Source organism: Dipodomys merriami, unplaced genomic scaffold (genome assembly GCF_024711535.1).
Source record: "Dipodomys merriami isolate MVZ:Mamm:240054 unplaced genomic scaffold, mDipMer1.0.p SCAF_7, whole genome shotgun sequence".
Classification (NCBI taxonomy): domain Eukaryota; kingdom Metazoa; phylum Chordata; class Mammalia; order Rodentia; family Heteromyidae; genus Dipodomys; species Dipodomys merriami.
The window spans coordinates 14,485,949-14,511,920 of NW_027206290.1; the positions used below are offsets into that span (position 1 = coordinate 14,485,949).

Genomic DNA, 25,972 nt, shown 5'->3' on the forward strand with positions numbered 1-25,972 from the left:
AGTCATATATATTAAAAATCTTTGTCTCTTTTCAAGTATTTCATTTGAATGTAAACATTAATTTGGAAATAACAGAACAATTACGTTGCTTTATTACACTCTGCCTGCTTACAAATTAGGTAGTTATAATTATCTGGGTCTGAGTGCTGTCCCTCAGCTCTTGAGCTCAAGACTAGCGCTCTACCACTTGAGCCACAGAGCCACGTCTGGCTTTTTCTGCTTGTGTGGTGCTGAGCCACCGTTTTAAAGGAAGAAAACCATTCAGAGATATGCCCTTCATTTTATCAATCCCATAGGGACAGTCTCTAGATTACTCAGGGATTCAAATTTTTTTCTCCTGAGACTTTTACCGGTTTGGGGTCATTCTGTACAAAAGTTATTTTAATAGGAGGAAAATGTAACACATGAGCAGTTCTGGAACGCAACTGAACACAATTTCTTCATACATGAATTTAAGGTAAGTTCCCAGCTCGCCCAGCTGATCAACTGGTGTCCTAGATCTCCATTTGGCACAAGCACCCTTCCCCTCGGCTCCCACCGAGCTGGAGACAGCATCCAACAAGGTTCTCCATCTGGAAAGACAGCGGTGGACGCAAGGCTCAGCCTTCCTGTCAGACTGGGAGTTGGGCAGGGACGTTGGCTAAGCTTTTTCCTTGAACAGGAACCAGCACACCTTCTGGAGTTTACGTTGATGGCGTCACATCATGGCAACCAATGGAAAGCCTGCTTTGAAAAAGACTGTTAGGGAGGGGACACAGCATTGGTAGTGATCCTTTGTCAATCTCGGCAGGGGCCTGGCCTCTTTTCTCCTAGCAACGGCTGTGTCCTAGCAACACCGGACAAGGTCTGCAAATCTTTTGCTCAAGGGATTTGTTGAGAGAGGAGTCTCAAAACTCACATCTCCAGCTCTCGAAGGAGCATTCCTCCAGGGTACTGCAAAGAAGCTTCTTTCCCTTCAGTTTAGCAAATCAGGTAAGGACAGCTCTGAATGGGAAAGGAGGCGTGGGGAGGGGGGGAATCAAATACTTTTTTTTTCCCCTCCGGGTTTTGGGAATCAAACCCAGGGCCTTTGCCAGTGCTGGGAAAGCTCTCTGACACCTAGCTACACTTCCAACGCATTATTCACTTATTCCAGGGCATTGGGGAACCTCAATAGATGTGCTAGTTGCAGTGAGGTCTGCAAAAATAATTAAAATTGATAAAGCAAATAGACTTTCACAGTGTTGTGAACTATTGCAGCCAATCCGGGAAGACAAAAATAACAACTGCAAAAAAAAAAAAAAATGCAATTCGAGGGCTGGGAAAGTGGCTCAGTGGTAGAGTGCTTGCCTTGCATGTATGAGGCCCTGGGTTCGATTCCTCAGCACCACATAAGCAAAAAGAAAAAAGCCGGAAGTGGTGCTGTGGCTCAAGTGGTAGAGTGCTAGCCTTGAGCTGAAGAGCTGAGGGACAGCGCCCAGGCCCAGAGTTCAGGCCCCACGACCGGACCCCCCCCCCAAAAAATGCAATTCTATCAGTTAATGACACTCAAAGAACTTTAAACTAGATGGTGTCTTGCTCACAGGTTGTACATCTTCAATTATTCTGACATTCCCTGGCACATAGGAGGGCTTGGGAATAAATGACTATTAAAAAATGACATGATTCTGGTTATTCACCAGTGTAGAGGAGTCAAAGAAAGATTAATGTGGGCTAAAATATTAGAGAGATGACTTCAGGTATGATAGGGATGTAGCTGGGTGTTGATGGTCCACACCTGAAATTCTAGCTATTCAGGAGGCTGAGATTTGGGGATCAAGGTTCAAAGCCAGCTATGGCAGAAAAGTAGGAGAGTCTAACCTACAACTAATCACCAAAACAAAAAACAAAAAACAAAAAAACAAAAGTAGGGCTGTGGCTCAAGTGGTAGAGCACTAGCCTTGAGCAAAAAAGCTTAGGGATGATGCCCAGGCCCTGATTTTAAGTCCAGGATTGGCATGCACGTACGTACATACACACATAAATCTCAAAAGATAGTTTGTTTTTAAATTATAGCCTGGTTTACTGTAAAAAAAAAACATTAATTTTCTGTTTTATACAGTGAATGTGCCACATTATGCTTTCCTAATTTTATTTTTCCTATTTGGTTATCAAGAGATCATGAAAAATATTCAATACTTTAGAGGCAACAGTAATTCATCTTTTTTGTGTATGCCAGTTGTGGAGCTTGAACTCACGGCCTTGTCCTCTCCACTTTCTTGCTAGTAGCTGATGCTCTACCATTTGCGCCATACCTCTAGTCAAGTATTTTGCTGGTTAAACGGAGATAGACTCTTGCAGACTTTTCTGCCCAGGCTGGATTCAAACAGTGAATCAGGTATCAATATCCTGGGTAGCTTGGATCACAAGTGCAGCTAGGAATACAGGTGTGAGCCACTCTTGATGTTCCCTTTCACACGCTCTTCCCTTGGGGTTATCATGTCAACAAATGGCCAGTATTTTCAGTCCCTCGAAGTCAGGCAAAAAAAAATCATTGAAGTCATCCTTGATTTCTTCCTTTCTTTCAAACCATATCTGCACATCATTGGCAAATCTATTATCTCTACTTAAAGTATGCCCAGAATCCAAAGTTTTTCTTTCTCATTGTCACCTCCCTGATCTAGGCCTTCATCATCTCTCCAATGGATTCTCTTCCAGTCCTTACCTTGAAGCAGTCTTTTCTCAACACAGCAGCCATATTGAAATGGAACTTGGGTTGGAAAAACTAATTTCTCAGATCAAACCATCTAATAGCTTCCCACCTCATTCAGCAGGAAAGCCAAAGTCCTTGTTCATAACCTATTATAACAGACCTTAAGTCTACTACAATGGATTATAAAATGATGTTATAATATTGTATACTATTCCCATCTAGACTCTTCTTTTGCATACAGCCCTACCCACTGCCATGCTGGCAGAATACTCCTCCTCCATTATAAACTGACCATATAACTTGTCTGTCCAATAGAATGTGAGTAGAAGGGACACTGTGCCTCTGTCACAGAGAATACTTAGGAGGCTTCAAAACTATTCCTTTAACTCTTGCTTTTTCCTCTGCTCTGAAAGTAGCATGTGTTAATCAGTAATTACTTCTTCAACCTGAATCCCAGAGTAAGAAGAAGAATGAGAAGAAATAAATGGTTATTGTTGGGCAAGCAGTAGAGTGCTTGACTAAGAAGCATAAGTTCTAAATTCAATTTCCAGTACTGAGAATTTCTTTTTAGATCTTATTATGTCATTGAAATGTGGAGGTCATTGGTTATTGCAGCAAAGCCGACTTATACACCTGCACCACTTTGCTCTGACTTTCTTCATTCTGTTTCAGTCCTCATAACTTTGTTTTTATTAAATAAGCCAGACATACTTATACCCTTGAAACTTTCCACTTACCCATTCCCTCTTCCTAAAAGTGCTCAACTCCTGCAGGTGTCTGAATTTCTGGCTTCCTCTATTCTCTTGCCTTTGTTACAATGCTTTTTGTGGCTATTGGGTATACCATTGCAATGCCCCACTCTTACAAATTCTCTTTCTTTCCTACTTTATTTTTCTAAGCAGTTACCATTACCTAGTACTAGCTTTTTTTATTTTGTTCATCATTTCCCACTCCTTCAATATAAGCTTTGTCAGAGCTACTTTTTAAAAATTCATATTTTTTTGCTCTATTGCTAATACCCAGGATAGCATCTGGTCCATCCTTTACTCAGTAAGTATATGTGCAATAAGCAGTGGTGTGTGTGTGTGTGTGTGTGTGTGTGTGTGTGTGTGTGTGTGTGTGTGTGTGTGTATGCGTAGACTGGGTTGTGTCAGTGTTTTTGAGTATTGTAAGCCAGATGCAGAGGGATCCAAAAGTAAAGAAGGATATACTGATAAGGAATCTTTCTTTAAAAAAATGACTAGGCACAAGATTTGAAATTATACTAAGTCTAGGAAGTGGGTTAGAGACAACTTAGTCTCAAAATTGTGACTAAGTTATTGAAGAAAGTAGACATTTTTATAGCATCAGAATCACAAAACTTTGAGTAAAAAAATGATGCATGCCTTTCCAGACCATTAAAGTCACTTCACTCCCAGTGACATGCAGCAGCTGCCATTGAATCCGAGGAACAGTCCACAGAGGCTGATTGTGCAGCCCTGGAGGAACACTGAGAGTTCACAGCCTGGCCCGCTGCCCACTGCACTATGCAAAGTCACCTGATCTCTCAGGGCCTCTTTTGGCTACTCATAAAGAGAGGGATGATGAAAACAGTGACAATAAAGTGTGGTTAAGGTTCTATGAACTATGTCCAGCATATAGTAAGCACTTCACAACAGTGAGCTATCATTACTATTTGCAAAACAAAGTTTAAAAATCTGAAGAGGAAAATATTTCTAGGCAAACACACAGACCCCCACGTACTTTTTAGTCAAGATTCTGCAATCAAGGGACTCAGGAAAAACTAAAAGTCATGATGGTCTGACCATAGTCTATGAAATAGTATTCAGTTTGAGTTGATTTTATTAAAATGAGAGACATCAGCATGAGATGTCAGAACTGATGTTAATAAAATGCTTATTAGTCTCATTAATCATATATTATGATCAAGTAGGCTTCATCCCAGAGATACAGGGCTGGTTTAATATACACAAATCAATTAATATAATACATCAAGAGATCCAAAGTCAAGAACCACATGATTATTTCCATTGATGCAGAAAAGGCTTTTGATAAAATACAACACCCATTCATGTTAAAAGCTCTGGAGAAAATAGGAATAGAAGGAACATTCTTTAAAACAATAAAAGCCATATATGACAGACTAATAGCCAATATTATACTAAATGGGGAAAAACTACAACCAATTCTAAAATCAGGAATAAGACAAGGATGCCAACTCTCTCCACTCCTCTTCAATATAATTCTGGAATCCTTAGCCAGACCAATAAGGCAAAAAAGGACATTAAAGGAATACACATAGGGTAGGAAGAAATTAAACTACCCCTATTTGCAGATGACATGATATTATACTTAAATGACCCCCAAAACTCCATTTCCAAACTCCTAGAACTTATATACCACTTCAGCAAAGTAGTGGGATACAAAATTAACCCACAAAAATCAGTTGCCTTTCTGTATACCAACAATGTACAAGCAGAAAGGGAAATCAGGGAACCAACCCCATTCACAATAACCTCAAAAAAATAAAATATCTAGGAATTAACCTAACCAAAGATGTAAAGGAACTATTTAGTGAAAACTATAAAAGCCTAAAGAAAGAGATCAGAGGACACCAGGAAATGGAAAGACCTTCCATGTTCTTGGATAGGCAGAATCAATATTGTAAAAATGGCCTTACAAAATGAGATACAAATTTATATATAAAAATGATATACAAATTCCCATCAAAATCCCAATGACGTTCTTTACTGAAATACAGAAAACAATCCAAACATTCTTATGGAACAACAAAAGACCTAAAATAGCCAAAGAAATTCTAGGCAAAAGAAACAATGCAGGAGGGATCATGATACCAGATTTCAAGCTCTACTATAGAGCCATAACAACAAAAACAGCTTGCTCTTGGCTTAAAAATAGACCCAAAGACCAGTGGAATAAATTAGAAGATCCAGAAAGAAAATCACATACTTATAGTCAGCCGATATTTGACAATGGAACCAAAGACATACAATGGAAGAAACATAGCCTCTTCAACTATAGATGCTGAGAAAACTGGGCAGCCACATACAGAAAACTAAAAGTGGACCCCAGCCTGTCACCATGCACTAACATCAACTTGAAATGGATTAAAGACCTCAACATCAAACCCGAAACTCTGAAACTACTGCAGGACAGAGTAGGAGAGACATGACAACTTAGAGGCTCGGGCAGGAACTTCCTGAACAGAGACCCAGGGTCATAACAAATTGGAGAGAGACTTGATCAATGGGACTACCTTAAAATAAAAAGTTTCTGCACAGCTGAAGACATAGCTTCCAAACTAGACAGACAGCCAACCAATTGGGAAAAGATATTTACCATCAATATATCAGACAAAGGCCTAATATCCAGTATATACAGGGAACTCAAGAAAATAATCCCTCCCAAGTCTAATAAAACAATCATTAAATGGACAAGGGGACTAAAGAGAGGCTTCTCAGAAGAAGAGATAAAAGTGGCAAAGAACACAGGAGGAAATGTTCATCATCCCTGGCCGTAAAGAAAATGTAAATAAAAACTGATAGCTGGGTACCAGTGGCTCATGCCTGTACTCCTAGCTACTCAGGCATCTGAGATCTGAGGATCGCGGCTCAAAGCCAGCCCAGGCAGGAAAATCCATGAGACTCTTACCACCAATTAACCATCAGAAAACTGGAAGTGGCGCTGTGGCTTAAGTGGTAGAGCACTCGCTTTGAGCTAGAGTTCGGGGACGGAACCCAGGTCCAGAGTTCAAGCCCCACAACCAGCAAAAAAGAAAAAAAGAGAAAAGAAAAAAAAAAAGGAAAGAAAGAAAGAAAAAACACTGAGATACCACCTTACCCCAGTCAGAATGTCCCGCATCCTAAACTCAGCCGACAAATGTTGGCGGGGATGCGGAGAAAGAGGAACCCTATTGCACTACTGATGGGAATGTACAACCACTCTGGAAAGCAGTCTATCCTCAGAAAGCTAAACATAAACCTTCCCTGTGACCCAGCCATACCACTCCTAGACATCTACCCTGAGCAACAGGAGCCAGGATATAAAGACACTTGCACCTCCGTGTTCATTGCTGCACTGTTCACAATAGCCAAAATATGGAAACAACCCAGATGCCCCACTACAGATGAATGGATCCAAAAATTGCGGTACCGATATACAATAGAATACTACAGAGCCATTAGAAAGGACAAAATAATGGCATTCATGGAGAAAGGAAATGGATGGAACTAGAACAAATCATGTTGAGTGAGGTAAACCGAGATCAGAGCAACAAAGAACACATGGTCTCTCTGATATGTGGATGTTAAACTCTAAATTCAAGGAGATATGACAAAGTAAACAGAACTCAAAAAAAAGGATCTCTTCTTAATTTTTCATATCATTTCTAGATGACCCATGTCCTTGACCTCATATATGTTATATACATGTGTACATGAGGGAAGATAGGAAAATGGCACAGAATCAGAGGGAAACAGGAAAAAATACAGCAGAGGGGCCCGTCAGCTACATTGGACATTGATGAAAGTGAACTAAGCAACTCAAGGGCAGCGATGAGAAGGAGGAATGAGAGAGAAAGGAAGAACAGCTAACACTAAGCAAAAGGAAAGAAATGTAAATTCACCGGATTTGGAAGAAATAATTGTAATGTCAAAGTTTGTAAAGGCCATAAGCCTCATAGGCCACGATAATGACAAAGCACCTCGTGAAGGTTAAAAAGTGTGTGTGACTTTCACTAAGTATCACTATCCCACAATACTGTGAATTTTGTGAAATGTATGTAATCAATCTCAGTTTAAAATTTTTTTAAATATTTATTAATCTTATTAAGACTTCATGGTCACCTTGTGGAATAGACTTTATTATTAACTCCACGAAACCCCTTTCTGGGACTGAGAAGGTAAAGTCACTCACTGGTTAAAAAATAAAAACAAAAACAAACAAACAAACAAAAAACCCACTGGCCTACTGCCAGTGGGTTGGGCCTGTAATCAGGAGATTGAGATCTAAGGATAACAGTTTAAAGCTAGCTGGGGCAGAAAGGTTCCTGAGATACTTACCTCCAATTAACCACCAAAAAGCCCTAAGTGTAGCTGTGGCTCAAGTGGTAGAGTGCCAGCCTTGAATGAAAAAGGAAAATGCCCGGGCCCTGGGTTCAAGCCCATACCTATCTCTTGCACACACACACACACACACACACACACAACTCTTTTTAAACCTTGCTGCCTTGATTTCTCAAATTGTATTTTTACTCTCTTGATAGAATGGGACAGAGGTAAATATTGTGGCAAAATAAAGATTTGCTGTCATGGTCACACTGTTATGGTGGTGACATGGCCAATGTTACATCCTGCCAAAATAAAGCAACTCTACTGGAGCTTCATCTGACAATTTAGCAACTACATGCTCACTTGCTAAAACAGAATTTAGGATCTAAATTATTATTATGTCTATTTAAAACTATGTACATATACGCATGTTGTTGGAGCACCTGTTGGGGAGAAGTGCATAAGGCCACTCTGGCGCAGGTCGGGAGAGCAGCTTCTCTGCCGCACTTCCATAATAGGGCCTGTAAGGAAACCCTGAAGTTCTGGCAGGTTACTATCTTGTGCTGCAGCTGAATGGTTCCACTGGAACAAGATTTTATCAGTTGTTGCCATAAACTTTTGGTCACAAAACCCTCATTTGTACTCAAATCACATGTTGATTTAATCCAGGGCAAAATCTAGAAACATATTGCTACGTTCAATAAATGATAATGCCTGATATAGTTGCAAATGCAAACCAGGATTTACTAATCAATGATTTTTCTTTCTGCAGCCTACGTCAGAACCATGGGTCCAAAACCATCACCAAAACCATCAAAGCAACCAAAATCACCAAAAAATGTCAAACGTGAAGCAAAAAAGGGAGCTCATGGCAAAAAAGGATTTCCTGGTATGATTATTTTCATTGAAAATGAAGCTTGGATTTGTTTCTTGGACATAATAGTTTTGCTGTCATAAGGTCCAGCCCATTCAAAATTAAATATGTGGGAATTCAGTTTTTTACTTGCCTGATTACAGTATCAAATGCCATGTAATGAATGCCGTAACGAATATACCAGAAAGGATGACTGTGAGAAAGACAATATTTCAGATTTTTCACTTTTTAATTACTCAAGGCTAGCTTAAGTCCTTATTGTGTATTTGTATTTATAAATTGTCTGGTAAAAGACTAGTCAATTGAGATTATTTGACTCAAAAATGTAAATTTGATATCATTTTATTACATTCTAGTTGCCGAAGAAGAGGAACCAATAAATATGGAGAGCATGGGTAAGTAGAAATATCACACTTTGTCTATGATACATATCAAAATTTACAAGGTGTAAAATTATACCACATGATTTAGAATATGGAATGAAAATTTTTAAGTAGTGAATATAAAATAAGAATGGAAAAGAGAATTTCAAACTGAGAAACAGACTTGACTCAAGCAGTACCCTAAACAACTATTGTATTTATTGAAAGGTCTTTTGTAACTGGAAAGTTATTACTTTTATCAGAATAGTACTTTACAAACTCTGGCTCACTGGCAATATTTAGCCTGTGCTTCATGTTCAGATTCTACTCTTTAATGGAAAGGGATTCATTTTCAAGAAAATAAATAAAACATAGACAACCAAAGCAATGCTGTTCTTTCTTTTAAACGCTAAACAATCTTATTCCAACAAGTCATTTCTTAGGAATGGGGAGAAAAATCTTTCTCCCAGTTCACTTACATGAAGATTTTAGTGTGTGTGTGTGTGTGTGTGTGTGTGTGTGTGTGTGTGTGTGTGTGTGTGTGTGTCTGTCTGTCTGTCTGTCTGTCTGTCTGTCTGTCTCTTTGTATTGGTCCTGGGGCTTGAATTTAGGGTCTGGGAGCTGTCCCTTAGAGTTTTTTCCTCAAGGCTAGCACTCTGCTACATTAACCACAGCACTATTTCCAGTTTTTTCTGATTAACTGGTGATAAGTGTCTTGTGGACTTTCCTGCCCGGGCTGGCTTTGAATCATAATCCCCAGATATCAGTCTCCTGAGTAGCTAAGATTACAGGCATGAGCTACAGGTGCTGAGCTAGAATTTTGTCTTCTGTTCATATAGAATAAGGAAATCGATCTCTGATCTTTATTCAAATCTCAGATCTCTCATAATATTGATAATTCTGAAGTTAAAGTGCAGTTGTGTTGGTTACATATCTGTCATTATAACAAATACTAGCGATAATCAATAGAGATAAAGGTTTATTTGAACATATATCTAGCAGATATGTGACATATCTGAGATACTCCTGACCTAGGATAGCTTCAGGAGGGCCTGAAGCCATGCCCATTTTGATCCAATCTCTTTCTCACTCTCTTGGAGCAACTAACATCCCCTCTCTGTTCCAGGTTCCAATGAGCCCATCTCATTTCAAATCACCACAGCTTCATTACTCTAGCCTGTCAGCACTTCCAGCTTTTTGTGCTTATGTGGTGCTGAGGAATCGAACCCAGGGCCTCATGCCCACGAGGCAAGCACTCTACCACTGAGCCACCTTCCCAGCCCCAGAAATAATTTTTAAATTAGAATGAGTGCCAACATAAGAATGGTTTAAAATTATGCTAGTTAAACTAATAATGAGGTTTATTAATCCCATTATAATTTGATCATATGATGACATATTACTTATTATTAAGCAAGGTGCTGATGGCTCACACTTGTAAGCCTCTGTTACTCAGGAGGCTGAGATATGAAGATCATGGCTGGAAACCAGTCTGAGCAGGAAAGTCCATGAGACTCTTATCCCGAATTAACCATTAAAAGGCTAGCAATAAGCTGGGCACTAGAGGTTCATGCCTGTAATCCTAGCTACTAGGGAGGCTGAGATCTGAGGATCACAATTCAAAGCCAGCCCAAGCAGAAAAGTCCATGAGACTCTTACGAAGAAAAAAGCCAGAAGTGGTGCTGTGATTCAAGTGGTAGAGTTGCTAGCCTTGAGCACAAAGAGGCTCAAGGACAGTGCCCAGGCCCTGAGTTCAAGCCCCAGGACTGGGGAAAGAGGGAGAAAGAAACTGTAAATAGAGTGCCAGTCTTGAGTGACTAAGCTCAGGGACAATACCCAGTCCCTTTGATCAAGCCCTAGTACTAGCATGCATACACACAAAACACACACATACACACACATACACACACACACATCATATATATATTAATGTATAATGATATTCTGGTAAGTCTGTTAATGTTATAATGAAGTATTTGGGATATAACAGTAAATCCTAAATGCAAGATTTAGAATTTCTTATAACATGTACGTGGAGTGGCTAAAAGAAAATAAATACTAATGTAAGTTCTCTTTGAAAGGGCATTGTGGGCAATTGTGGTTTTTCTCCTTTTTCATTTTGTTCCAGGTTTTTCTGTTGTAGTAGTTATATTTGCTTCCAATATAAGAAAAATAAATTTAAAGTATTTGGTCTCTTGGTTTAAAACCAAGAGAACCATCATAAGGCAGCAATTGTTATTTCCTAGTGTTAATATTTAAGTGCTTAATGTCCAAGTGCTGCTTTGTCTTTCTTAGGCCACCCAGAAATTTATCCACTAGTATTAACTACCAAGACCCAGGAAATATTCAACTGTCGAATAGATGAAGACATCACAGATGAGGAACCCTATAAGCTTATCAAAAAGGAAACTATTCTGGAGGACTTGCGCAACAGAGCAGCCGTATCAGATTTTTACCCAGTCAAAAAAATTATCAGGGTCAGTACAATATGTTCTCTTTTCATAGTTGTGCTCAAGAAGGTCCTAGAATGTACTACTCAAGTTGCAAAGTTGTGTTTTGTTGTTGTTGCTGCTGTTTATTCCAAGCTAGCATTCCTCATACTTAAAGCAAATAGCCTAGCCCTCTTTAGAATCATATTTGATGATTTTCTGTTTAAAGCAAAGTTTCAACACTGACTAGCCTTACCCTACGCTCAGAAAATCTCATCCTTGTCCACTTTTCACTAAAACAAGGATCTACCTAATTTTCACGTACTGCTTTGTTTAGTCCCTAACTTTGGTCCTTATTTGTCTCCAAACATAGCACAGAGCACAACACCAAATAAAAAGTAGTTTCCCTCTTCCTGTTAGAAATAAAATTGCATGATGAATTTCCTTGAATCCATTGTGTTTATAAAGAGCTTTTTAGTTAAGCAAATGCTTTTGCAGTTTGGAATTAGCAACCATAAATTAGCACCATAGTGATCTTTTATGATCGGATGAAATACCCAATTTTTTGGTAGCAGCTGAATAAACTGAATGACCATTGAGCAGTAACCTTCTCTTCTAATTGTATTCCCACAGGAATATCCTGGAGATGAAATTGTACTTGTTTATGACAAGGACTTCAAGTATGGACTTAACTTTTATATTATTGGGACTGAAGAGGGCAAGGAAAACTATTTAAATGTAAGCAAATCCCAAGCCATCACAAGTGTTGGTTGTTGGAAGGAAATGATAACTCTGGGCAATTCTTATACATAGCATGATAATTCCTGTCCAACTCTGCCTCCCTGGGGCCTGGGTCATATTTAGGCACCTAAGAATAGGTGAGCAGTGAACTAAATCAAGCACAGAGTAGCAAATATTCTAATCATTTGCCCTTCATTGCCCCACTAAGTGTGGAAACAACAAATAAGAACCACCTCTGTTCTCCAGGAGTACTCCCTCCCCGCCTCCCCTGCAAAAGGCATACCTTCCTTTACTCTTCTAGCCAGCTCACTGACTTTGGGTTAAGTTGAATGGTGGTACCAATAGTGCCTATTTCCAGGGCCATGGTGAGGATGAAATGGGCTAATTCAAGTAAAGCTCTTTGTTTAAGGTTGAATGAGAAAGGTAACTGGTTTATGACCAAGATTCACCTCTCTTGCAACCTCATTGGTTAACCGAGGAAAATGATTTCTTGGGAGTTATGGCCACGTCACTTGAAGGATGCAATATTTCTCCAATAAGCAAGAAAAACACAAAAGGAGAGGGTAACACTGTTCAGAAAAAAATGTACTCATTACCTGACTTATGTAACCGCAACCCCTCTGTATGATAAAATTCAAAAGAAAAAAAAAGAAAACCATAGAATTTTAAAATAGTTAAAGGTTTTCAATTTTTATTATTGTCTATTAACTTTACAAAGTGAGAGGTTTTATTGTGAAATTCCACATATGCATATATGCATACTTTTATCATGTTTACACTATTGCTGTTTATTTTGCTCTCATCTCAATACCCTCCTCCCCCTTAACAATTTCTAATCAGAAATAACCTTTCATTTTACCTGAATATTTTCAACCTGGCTCTTAGAATCTTGTGCTTGCTAGGGAGATACAGTTTTATCAATTGAGCCATGTCCTTAGCTCTATTTATGTTTTAGTTATTTCAAGTGGATACAATTTCAATTGTATGTGTGAACCACCAGCACCTGGCTTCAGCTTTATTTGTGTTCTTTGTTTTGTTTTGGTTTGATTTTTGGTTTTTGCCAGTTCTGGAGCTTGAACTCAGAACTTGGGTGCTGTCTCTGAGACTCTGTGCTCAAGGCTAGTGCTCTGCCACTTGAGCTACAGCACCACTTCCAGTTTTTTCTGAGTAATTTATTGGAAATAAGAATCTCATGGACTTTCTTGCCTTGGTTGGCTTCAAACCGCACTACTCAGATCTCAAACTCCTGAATAGCAAGGATTACAGGTGTGAGCCAACAGCACCCAGACAATTTTATTTATAATAAAAATAACCTCCTGTTTTCAGTTTTTACTTATTTTTATTGTAAAGGTGATATACAGAGGGGTGAGTACATTTCTTTATGAACAGTGCCTTTCAGTTTTTATTTCAGTTTCAGTCTCTTTTGGTTTTTATTATTGTAAAATATTTTAAATGCATAGAAAAGTGCAGAGTTGTATAACAAATATGTACACAATCACCACCCAAAATGAATAATTTATCATATTTAAAACATTTTTGACAGTTTCTCTGTGTGGTTCTATAATGCCAAGGTCACAGGAACCCCCACAAGAAGACTACCGAGAGTCACACTCTACAGCTGTTTTATTTAAACGGGCTGTAGCTCAGGCCTCATCCTATACTCTGACACAGCCGAGCCCCAAGCTAAGGATTTGCAGGTCTTATATAGGCACACAATTAACCAGATGTTTTGATTACCACCACGTGTTGCTTTGCTAGACAGAAACAGGCAACATATGGTGGTCACTGCCTAAAGCTTTAACCTTTCAGTTTAAGTTGTCCTTGAGCTCATGAGCATCCGCCTCAACCTCCCAAGTCCTAGGATTGCAGACACATATGACAAAACTTCTAAACATTTTTTAAAAATAAAATAAAATATAAGCTGGTGTCAATGTTTTGCACCTGTAATCCCTAGCTACTCAGAAGACTGAGATCTGAGGCTTGCAGTTCAAAGCCAGCCTGCGCAGGAAAAGTCCATCTACAGTTACCAAAAGGCCACAAATGGTACTGTGTTTCAAATAGTAGAGCCCTAACCTTGAGCACAGAAGCTCAGGGACAGTGCCCAGGCACTGAGTCCAAGTTCCAGGAACAGCACCAAGAAAAAAATAATCAGTTATGAAAAACTCATTTTTAATGTCCTCCCTAATTTGATTTTCTTCACTCTTCTCTATAAGGAACTATTATTGTATGGTTTTATATAATTTTCCTGTTTGTGATTTTATATTTTATACATATATGCTTCACAATGTTATTTTATTCATTTAAAATTTAAATAATTATATCACTTATAAAGTCATTCCAAAGCTGGCCATCAGTGGCTCACACCTATAATCCTAACTACTCAGGAGGCTGAGATCTGAGGATCATGGTTCAAAGCCAGCCTAGGCAGAAACTCTGTGAGAATCTTATCTCCAATAAAAACCACTCAGAAAACTGGAAGTGGCACTGTGGCTCAAGTGGCAGAGCACTCACCTTGAGCTGAAGAGCTGAGGGATAGTGCCCAGGCCCAGAGTGCAAGCCCCACAACCAACAAAAATTAATTATATAATTAATTAATTAATTCCACAACTTTAATTTTTTCTTACATTATAAAATTCTAAGATCTATAACTATAGATACATTAGATATCATAGATTGAGTTTGTTCGTTATAGTTGCTTAAATGGGATTTTGTTTTATAACTATATTACACTGTCACCTGTCCATTTTCCTAATGCTATGCACTTAATAAAGCAGCAGTGAACATCTTAGTTTAAAAAAAACTATACCTAGTATTTAAGAGACATCATATTTATTCATATTTATACCTATCAAAGAACCATGAATTAAATAAAAGAAAATGGTATTTTCTCATCAAATTTAGCAGTCTATACGCATAAAGATATGTAGTCAATGCTTTTTTCTCATTATATATTGTTTTCTTTTTCTCTTCTTTCTATATTCTTGATGTGCCTTTTATATTCATTATTTTATCTCTTTTTATTACTTTCCATAATTCAAAAGCATAAACCAACAAAACAAGTAGGAACTATTTCATGAACTTATAAGAAGTAAAATTTATTGGAAGATGTATACATGTGGTTATATACTTAAATTTAGGCATATATTTAAGGATGCCATTTATTTTACTGTAGCCTCCAGACATAGCAGAAGAACTGGATGAAAATAAAGAACTTTCCCCTGAAGATCTATATGTTTACCAACCCCCTATCTCTAAACCATGGATTTCTTTGGGCAGTGAAAAAGAAATTGAAGAAGAGTCAGTTAAGGACTCTGGAAGGCAGGTGAGAACCCTCTAGTTATTAAACCACTAGAGCTTTATTCCCAAGGAAGCTATAAAATTTGCTGCCTGAGATGTGGGTGTATGGCCTCTTTGCTTGTTTTTTAGAATACTAGTCATTTTTCTTAAATGGGAATATGGATTTAATTGCTTTCCCCCTCCAAAAAAGAAGAAAGATGTTGAAGTCATAACCCTAGTACCTTAGAATGTGAGGCTATTTGGAAATAGGGTCATTGCTTATATAATTAATTAGAGATAAGGAACAAGTTAGGCCCCTAATCCAATTACACTAGTGTCTTTATATGAAGATGCTCTTCAGTAGACATAGAGACATGAGGAGAATATCATGTGAAAAAGGAGGGTGAGACTGTAGGATGTAGCCTCACTACACGGAACACCAAGAATTGCTGGTTGACACTGGAAGCTAGGAGAGAAACAGGGACAGATTCTGCCTCCAGCTCTAACAGGAGCCAATGCTCCTGTACCTTGACTCTAGACTTCTTACCTACACAACTAAGAATAAATTCCTAGTGTTGGTACTTGGTTATGACAGCACTTGGGTAAACCCTCTAGAGAAAAAGGCTTCAATTTGAACTCATGGAGAAACTGTGGAGTATTAACTATGCCTCAGAGTCCAAAAATATAGGCCTGTATGCTTCCTATCAGCCTACCAGCAGTCAATATGTAAGCTTCCAGTCCCTTCCTCGACCTTTCCATAGTACCCACAGGCAACTAATCTCAGGAGCATTCTTCAAAGAGAAGTGGCAGGTGTAGCCTGTGGGAACAGAAAGCACACAGAGCTGAAGTGGCCCACAGAATATATAACAGGATCTGAAAGGATCTGAGTATATAATATACACATTGCCTACCATATATCCACCTTCTTCCCAGTGACATCATGAGGTTCCTTTACCTGTGTAATAGGTTGACATGTGTTTGCAGATTACATATATGATTTCTCGAAAGCGAAGTGAATTTGGTGCACCAGTTACGTTCAGTGACCAGAATGCTTCCAGTGTCAAAGATGCCTACATTGAATGCACAGCCTACCCAGATAAAAATTTTACCCTGAAACAACTTGAGAAAGATGTTGCCATGCAAGTAATCCCCCAAGTGAAGGACATGAGTACTCAGACAAAATGGTGAGTATGAATGGTGTATGCATTTTGCAGACAATGCCATCAAAATCTAGCAACCTCCATGATAATTTTGAGGGATGTTTATAATAAATTAAAATGGAAGTCGGAAACTGTTGGCTCACATCCTAGCTACTCAATTGGCTGAGATCTGAGTATCACGGTTTGAAGCCAGCTCAGGCAGGAAAGAAAGAAAAATGGAGCTTAGTTCTTATGGCTTAAACTTATAATCCTACTGCTCAGTAAAAAGGGATTTGAAGCCAGTCTAGCAAACAAATCTACAATATTCTTTATCTTCAGTTAACCAGCAGAAAGCCAGAAATGAGGCATAGATCAAGTGGTCATGCTCCCACTATGAGCCAAAAAGATGAGCAAGAGACCAAGACCTGAATTAAGCCCCAGTTACAGCACAAAATAAAAAAGAGAAAACTAATTAATTCATTGACAATGACATCCATAAAGGAATTTAGGAAGATATGATCTTATCATTATGATTTTTAATTGTAAGAAAATTATATGCAAAGAATATGAAGTAGGGGAAAATGGGTGACAATAATTTGGGGTCTGGTAATCTCTCACCTGGAATATTACCATCACTTCCTAACCAACTTTTTTTTTTTTTGGTGCTGGTCCTGGGTCCTGGGGCTTTACCCCAGGACCTGGGCACTGTCCCTAACCTTCAATGCCTAAGAATAGCACTGTACTACTTGAGCCACAGCTCCACTTCTGGCTTTTTTTTTTTCCAGTTGTGGGTCTTGAACTCTGGGCCTGGGCGCTGTCCCTGCACTCTTCAGCTCAAGGCTAGCTCTGTGTCACTTGAGCCATAGCACTACTTCCAGTTTTCTGGTGGTTAATTAGAGATAAGAGGCTTATGGACGTTCCTGCCTGGGCTGGCTTTGAACTGTGACCCTCAGATCTCAGCCTCCTGAGTACCTAGGATTGCAGGCGTAAGCCACCGGCACCCAGCTTGTACTTCTGGATTTTTTAAAGTAGTTTATTGGATATAAGAATCTCACAGACTTTACTGCCTGGACTGTCTTTAAACTTCAATACTCAGATTTCAACCTCCTGAGATGCTAGGATTACAGATCTTAGCCACCAGTGCCCGGTTTTCAACTGACCACTTTTAGACCCAGATTTTATTGTCTTACTTCCTTGACTAGATTTCTTATCTGGCTCTCTAATACTTACTAACACATGTCCATACAGAGTCCTTGTGATGGCATGGAAAGTCCTCTTTCCCCACTGAGGAGGTAAACAGGGAAGTGGCAGATGGTAGGAAACAATGGCAAGTTCTAGAGCAAAGGAGAGACATGATGGTAAGATTATAAAGATACGACAACCCATGCAGTATGGATTGAGGGCAAGGAAAAGAAAGCCTGGAGTTGAGACTGATCAAGTAGGAGCCTGTTGTAATTAAACCAGGCGAGATGTGATGGGTGTCTAAATTTAGGTGGTAGCAGTAAATAGAGGTGGAAAGGTGACATGTACATACAAAATGCTGTGAACTTCACTGAAATTCTGCTGCTCCAGTTGTTACCTAACATCTCTGCTTTTCTTTACCACAAACATGGTCTAGTTCTACTTTCTCTTCTTGAGCTTGCTCAACTCAGTCTTAAACACCTCCTAGCCAGTCCATTTCCAGAACTGCTCTTGCTTCAGCTCCTTAGTAAGATAAAACAGGATTGATTCGTTCTTGAAATACTTTTGCCATTTTGCTGATAGACAGCATGTAGTGTTCACTTTCTGATCCCCACAGTAGCTCCTTAGTGAGCCCTTTTACTGGACTTTCTTCTTCTTGGGTTTTAAATATTTTAGGACTCCAATTCCAACTCTTTTCCATCTTTTCTCTAACTAGATTTAATCCCAGAGTAACTTTATCCAACACTGTATTATGCTTCTGACTCCCAAGTGTACACACCCAACCTCAATGTCTCCTCCCTCATACCTTTCTCTCACTCATTCATCATCTGCTTGTTTGGATGACTAATAAGTATCTTTAAATGCTCAACAACAAACTTAATTTTTTGTTGTTCATAGGGGCTTGAACACTATGTGGATTTCCATATAATGTGCTTGTGATAACCAAAACTTGCAACACCCTGAAGTAAAATAACATTTGTGTCAGTCTTAGACACTATCCCTGAGCTTTTCCTCTCAAGACTAGCACTCTACCACTTCGAGCCACAGCACCACATCCAGTTTATTGGTGGCTAATTGGACACAAAAGCCTAATGGACTTTCTTTCTCTGGCTGGCTTTGAATGGCAATCCTCAGATCTCAGCCTCCAAAGAAGTTAGAATTACAGGTGTGGGCTGCCAGTGTCCAGCAGCACACTTGATTTTCTATCTCCAAATGTGAAACTTCCTACCTACATATTCCACATCTCTGTAAATTGTAATGAACTTCTCCTAACTACCCACACTTAAACCCTTGGATTTTGTTGTTGGATCTGTCTTCAAAATATATCCACGACGGTTAGCCTAGACCAACACCTCTTGTTTAGATTACTGGAACTCCTAGTGAGCTTCCACTGTCCATCCTTTGAGTTCTTCCTAACCTAGGCAGAGTAATCCTGCTGTAAAATGTTTGTCAGAACATGTCTTACCAACGCCCTCTAGTGGTTTCCCATACTGAAAGAAAATACGGGCTTTATATGCTCTGTATCCTGTTTGAGTCTCTGTCCTCATTTCTCATACTTCCCCAGTTCAGCTACATCATCCTTGTTTCTTGAGTTCTCCATACATATAAATGACTGGTATGTTAATATACAGCTTCTTTACACAGACTTCTCTTTCCCCAAATACTATTAGGCTCCTGGCCTCCTTCATTCCACTTTCTGAACAAATGAGGCATCCTCTGCCAGTTCTACATGAAAGCAACAGCCTCCATTACTAGCCATGTTCTTTCTCTCTGTTTTTCTTCATGTTGTATATACTTTTCATTCTCTCATCTCTCTTCTCTGCCTAGAATTTAAAGTCAGTAACGTAAGAATTTTATCCCTTCTTTTTTTTGGGGGGGAGGGGCGGTCATGGGGCCTGAACTCTGGGCCTGGGCGCTGTCCCTCAGCTCTTCAGCTCAAGGCTAGCACTCTACCACTTGAGCCACAGCGCCACTTCTGGCTTTTTTCTTTTTGCTTATGTGGTGCTGCTGAGAAATCAAACCCAGAGCCTCAGGCATGCAAGGCAAGTGCTCTACCACTGAGCCACCTTCCCAGCCCCTTTATCCCTTCTTTTTAAAACTAATGTATCTCTAAATCCTAGGACCATTCCTAGCATGTCCTTTTTAAATGGAGAAGAAAATAAAATAAAGCAAGGAAAGCAGTAGGAGAAGGAGGAAGTTAGGAAGATTTTGCAGTGTTTTAGGAGAAGAGCCATGATATACACAGCTAGGGATCTCACACCCAGGAAAATTGGGGTCAGTAGCATGTGGTGCAGTGCAGAAAAACACTCTTCAAGCATATGGAAACCATCAAACCAGATACCATGGACATATGATGTTAACTGTTAAATTCAAGGTACATATAGACACACTAATGTTTAGGCAAGGAATATATCTAGCTGACAGATTAGAACCAGAGAAAGCAAAGAGAAAAGAAGGGATTTCTAGTAAAGCCCTGGAGGTAGTGACACCAGAGATCCATAAACCCTAAAAGGTATGAGCAAGGTAAGAAGGAGAGAAGTATTATGTTAGTGTTAATGGGCCTGCGAATTTCGGATTTCTTAGTGAAGGTTCCATCTATATTTCTACCAAGGAATATACAAGTCACAACAGTGCCTCAGTCAGGGTAGAATCAGTTGACAAACTCAGAAGGAGCCCTAAGACTCTGATACAATCATAGGACTTTAGATAGAGTGGGCTCTCAATAAATGTTGTCTAATCATACTAGTCACAGCTGTTTCTGTAGAGAGAGGGATCGATCAGATGAGAAGCGCAGATTTTACCCACCAAATGGAAACCAAAACAAATTTGAATGGCCCAAACCTAGATGAATGGGAGAATGCTGGTATCGCCTTCCTAAAATGAGAGAATAAAGAAAGGTAGTTGGGACAAGAGAAGGGAGACAGGGTTCATAACGGTGATGGATGACATCCTGAACCACGACAGGCTTCAAAGAGTAATTACAGTAACAGAAGCTGCTTTCAGGGTTCGCTTTGCACCAGGAGTTATTCTCGACACTTACATAACTATATAACCAGCTAATTCTTCCATCTTCTCCCTGAAGGAGGCGCTGTCTCCATTTTCCAGATAAAGAAATGAAGACAGAGAGATTAAAAACAAAAGCTCAGTGTTTAGAACACAATTTATATAGAAACATAATTTCAATTGACGAATAGTTTTGCTAAGAAGCAGTTAGATAAGTTAGGTTTTATAAAAGAACAACTCTTCATTATACGGCTACCTTAATGATCACTAGTACCATGTATTTCTTACCTACCTGTTCCTTCAAATTAAGATTTGATTCAGATTTGTCTCTTTGGTTCTAATACAAATATTTCTTCTTATCAGCATTCTACTTTTTGCCATCGATACCAATCTAGGCAAAATCTAGGCAAAAAGAGTTGTTCTATTAAATATAATCAAAAGTCTCTTTACCCATCGGTGTGATTACTTTCTATTTAACAGGTTTGCCACTCACAATTTACTGACATCTATTCAACAAACACGGATTAAACACCTAATATTTTATTGAGCACTTCAAATGTATCAGGTATTTTTAAAGCTATGTATGTAATAACATAGCCCAGCCTTACAATAGCCCTATGAGCTAGGTGCTTTAAGAATTTCATTTAGTGAAATAGAGAAGTCAAATAATTAGCTCAGGGTCACGTGGCTAGTAAGAACCAGGTATCCGTGCCAGACCACCTGTTATCACACCCTACGTAGGTAATAATTTTGCCATTTGCCCTTTCACAGCCCCAGCCTAGGATCAAAGGCTGACCCAGTTTAGTGAGACTGATTGTGACCCCAGATATGTCATACTATGGGTCAAGGTCACAGCACAGGCCAGTGCTGGAGGCAGGCTGGCTGGAACTGTGGATCTCAGACTTAATACCATCATTGCTGCTGGTAGCTGTTCCTACCTTTGTATTCTTTTTCTTTTTTCTTTCTTTTTTTTTTGCTAGTCCTGGGGCCTGAATCTGAGCCTGGGCACTGTCCCTCAAGTCTTCAGCTTAAGGCTAGTGCTCTGCCACTTGAGCCACAGTGTTACTTTTGGCTTTTTCTGCTTCTGTGGTGCCGAGGAATCGAACCCAGGGCCTCATGCATGCAAGGCAAGCACTCTACCACTGAGCCACCTTCCCAGCCCAAAGCTTTGTATTCTTAAAGCAAGATGTCTTCACCTCAGCACAAATGACACTGGGTAATTCTCTGCTGTGGGAAGGCTTTCTTGAGTTTTGTAGGCTATTTAACATCTTTGGCTCTGCCCACTAGCTTCCAGTGGTATTTTCCAGTTGTAAGAACCCAAACTCTTCCCAGACATTGCCAATTATTCCCTGGGATAGATGTTGCTGGTGAAGTAACACTAATTTAACAAAATGAAAAAAAAAGCCAAAAATGTACATGTGGTAAATGTCAATAATAGATTAAGCTGAGTGAAGCATATACATAAGTTTTTTTTACAGCTTTTCTGTATTCTTTAAATGATTTCTAAATGAAACTTGTGTGAAATAAGATCTTTTTGATTGGATTGGGAAGAAATACATGTCAACTTTGGTAATCAATATCAATTGTCCATGATAAAAAAAATTAGGACAATAAAAAAATATAAATAAATAAAAAAATTAGGAGCCAGGTGCTGGTGGCTCACAGCTGTAATCCTAGCTACTCAGAAGACTGAGATCTGAGGATTGTAGTTCAAAGCCAGCCCAGGCAGGAAAGTCCATGAGACTCTTATCTCCAATAGACTACCAGAAAACCGAAGTGATGCTGTGGCCCAAGTGGTAGAGCCCTAGCCTGAGCTGAAGAGCTGAGGGACAGCGCCCAGGCCAAGCCCCACAACCAACAACAATAATAATAATAATAATAATAATTAGGGCATTATAATTTAAACGTAAATACCATGATACTATTGCCACAGTCAAATTTAATCTGTTGAGCCCTACACTTGCTTTTTTTAATCTAAATTTTGGTATTCAAATTTCCTCTAATATATAGGACATATCCTAAAAATGCTACTACACAATATTATCCAAGAGAATTCTCAGAAGAGGAAAAAGAAATACTGGGACAGTCCAAGTCTGTGGCTGATTTCCTCAACAGTGTGTACACAAGGTAAAAGAAACCACAACATTTTATGCAATATTTTAAATAACTTTATGTATGAAACACAATTTCATAATATGGAATTTTCCACTCATAGTGTCGTTTCTATTTTCAAAAACTTTCAAATTTTGGAGCATCTCAGGTTTCAATACAACTTTTGGATTAGGGATACTCAGTCTCTGTATTTACTTTTAATTTTTTCTTCCCTCTTTAGTCTTCTTCTTAGCTTCATTGACCTGTTTGTTTGTTTGTTTCTCGGTCATGGGACCTGAACTCTGGGCCTGAGTCTTTCCTTCAACTCTTCAGCTTAAGGCTAGTGCTCTACCAGTTGAGCCACAGAGCCACTTACAGCTTTTTCTGCTTATGTGGTGCTGAGGAATCAAACTAAGGCCTCATGCATGTAAGGCAAACATTCTACCACTGAGCCACCTTCCCAGCCCCACTGCATTGACTTTTATAGGATAATGTGAATGCCTGTGGCTATTAATAATAATTATCATGATGGAAATATTTGTAAAAGTATCTTTATGAATACAGAACCTGATTCAAGTCAGAGGCACTTTTTGGATAAGCAAATACCATCACTAATTTTTGGGTTGTTGCCATTCTTAGTGACTGTGAAAAAGAGATGTCTTTTAAATAAAAACTTCTATGCTGATAAAAATGACCCTGGGCAGAGTTCCGGGGTTCAAAACCAGAAAGAGCTTAACAAGGTCTCAGAGAGCCAGTATCAGAGCTCACAGAAACAATAGTGGGCAAGTCTGCTGGTTTTGCTCAATAACTTGGTTTCTGTTTCTTCCACAAATGAAAAATCTGGTGGTCAAGTTCATAAGTAACAATGTTAGCTTCAAGAAATATAATCCCACAAGGATGGATAGGCTCTTCATTCTTCATCAAATGACAAAACGAAATCCAGTGTCAAGTGAAAAATGATTCCAGAATTAATTCATTTATTGGAGGGCATCCAAAAGCAAAATAAACAATATTAAAATATAGACAATGCTAAAAGGAAAAAAATAGTAAAAGAAAATTACTTGAGTACAGAATGTTAATTACAAACTAAACGCCATGCAAAACACCAAACATATATATATATATATATGCAAATAGTCCTGGAGACCAAAGCCCTTCAAGGTGACACTTGAGTAGGTTCAGAATGGGATACAGAAAGCACTGTGACCCAGGCACAGTCTCTGTGGCCAGTGTTCAGAGTGAACTCACCGAGACATGTCTGGAGACACTGGGATTTACAGATTCTGACGGTGTCTTATACCAGCCAGTAGAACACTGCCACAACTTATTTCTCCTAAATCCTTTATTTCACATAGGGTTCATCATGATGGCCAAATATAATTGAGCATTATCATTATTGTTGATTGTATTGTTTCATTTATTTTTTTCACTTTTTATATTTTTATTGTCAAGGTGCTATACAGAGAGGTTAGTTACCTAAATAAGTTAATACGTACACTTATTAAATTTATTAAAATAGTAATTATTATGATTATTTTTGTTGTATAGATATGGAAGAACTGTTAAAAAAAAAAACCTCCATATCATTGAATACTAAAAATCCAACATCTTAATTACTTTCCTTTTTTAATGAAACAGCGTTGAAATAGCCTTGCAACAAAATGAACTCCTGAACACGTTTGTCGATGACTGGAAGTTCCTGGCAGAAGAAGAAGGCACCTTTGGGGACAAGACCGATACCCACCTGAAAGAGTACCAGTCCTTTACGGACCTTCACAACCTCATCGAGAAAACAGTTACCTGTGTCTGCTGGCATCCAACCATCTACGGTGAGAAGAGAATGCCAGCATGCCTTTCTGTGCTGATATCAAGATAGTCTTTCTCTTCCTTGCAAAAATGACTAGATCCATTGCTATAAAAAAACAACTTGCATTCGCTGAATGCCAGACATCTTTAAAGCAAGCACCTCCCACACCTCCCCTTGTCTTGTATCCTCCCAGAATGGTGCTGAACATACGTATTATTATCTCTACAAAGTTCTTTTCTGGGAAGTGACTTGCAGGTCACCCAGATAGCTCAACGAATGCAGAAACTGGATGCAACTGGGGGTTATTGGACTCCCCATGCTGAATTAACTTCTCCCAGCCTTCTTTCTGTTTGATTACTGGACAAGATGTTAAACACACTCCTTTCAAAGAGCCAAGTATCTAAGAGCAGGAGTGTGTGCAGGTGTAAGGAAGAAAAGAGATGTCCCTGCCCTGTTCCCCGCTCCCCGGGCCTTTCCTCATAAAGAAAAGAAGTAAAACATTCTTGTTGTTACTAAAACCTTCCAGGTTCATTGTTAACTTTTATACTAACAGCTTATCTTAATTCAGACCATCTAGTTTTAAGTGCTATGTAAGTAACATGTCGCTGGTGGTTACTAAATATATTTCATAGAAGAACAGAAGGTATAGCTAGGCCCAGTGGCTGATGTTCATGATTCTAGCTCCTTGGGAAATGGAGATTAGGAGGACTGTAGTTGGAGGCAAAAAGTTTAAGAAACCCCATGTTAACAAATAAAAAGCTGGGCGTGGTGGTATATGGTTATCATCCTAACTGCAGGGAAAATGTACATAGGAAGATCACAGTCCAGGCATAAATGTGAAACCCTATTTGAAAACTAAAGCAAAAAGGCCTGGGTATGTGATTCAAGTAGTGGAAAGCCTGGCAAGTTCAAGGTTCAGAGTTCAAACCCCATTACTGCCTTACTGCCAAACAAAACAAAACAAAAATAAATAAACAACAACCAAAGCAACAAGATCACAGCAAATGCTGGCAGTACAGCTCTCTTTCACGTTCACTTGTTACTGGCTTAAATTTCTGTTCTGCTGTGCTTCATTCAGGGCTAATAATTGTGTCAGTAGCCGTGCGACTCTCCTATGAAGACCGAGTGCACTTCTCTGGTAAACTATTGTTGCAACCATCATTGATTCTTTTCTGGAGTTTCTCTGATCCCATACATCCTCAGGTAATTAATGATAACTACTCCTGCAGTCTTTTCATTTATTACTTTCTCAGAGGTCTTAAGCAGTTTTTTATTGAAAACCACCTTGTTCATTTGTTTATTTATTTTTTGTGCCAGTCCTGAGGCTT

General features: G+C 39.0%; 1 protein-coding gene across 3 annotated transcripts in view; it reads left to right on the top strand.

Annotated features, from left to right (window-relative positions):
• Positions 1 to 831: 831 nt before the first annotated feature.
• Positions 832 to 25,972, top strand: part of Dnai3 (dynein axonemal intermediate chain 3) — a 57,026-nt gene continuing 31,885 nt past the window's right edge. For all 3 annotated transcript variants that reach the window (XM_070007481.1, XM_070007482.1, XM_070007483.1), the window contains exons 1-10: positions 832 to 972; positions 8,513 to 8,629; positions 8,971 to 9,009; positions 11,272 to 11,453; positions 12,039 to 12,143; positions 15,319 to 15,468; positions 16,407 to 16,606; positions 22,757 to 22,873; positions 24,476 to 24,666; positions 25,723 to 25,847. In XM_070007481.1, the coding sequence (XP_069863582.1) occupies positions 8,527 to 8,629; positions 8,971 to 9,009; positions 11,272 to 11,453; positions 12,039 to 12,143; positions 15,319 to 15,468; positions 16,407 to 16,606; positions 22,757 to 22,873; positions 24,476 to 24,666; positions 25,723 to 25,847 (1,212 nt within the window). In that variant the 5' untranslated portion in view covers positions 832 to 972; positions 8,513 to 8,526. The remainder of the gene's footprint in view (positions 973 to 8,512; positions 8,630 to 8,970; positions 9,010 to 11,271; positions 11,454 to 12,038; positions 12,144 to 15,318; positions 15,469 to 16,406; positions 16,607 to 22,756; positions 22,874 to 24,475; positions 24,667 to 25,722; positions 25,848 to 25,972) is intronic.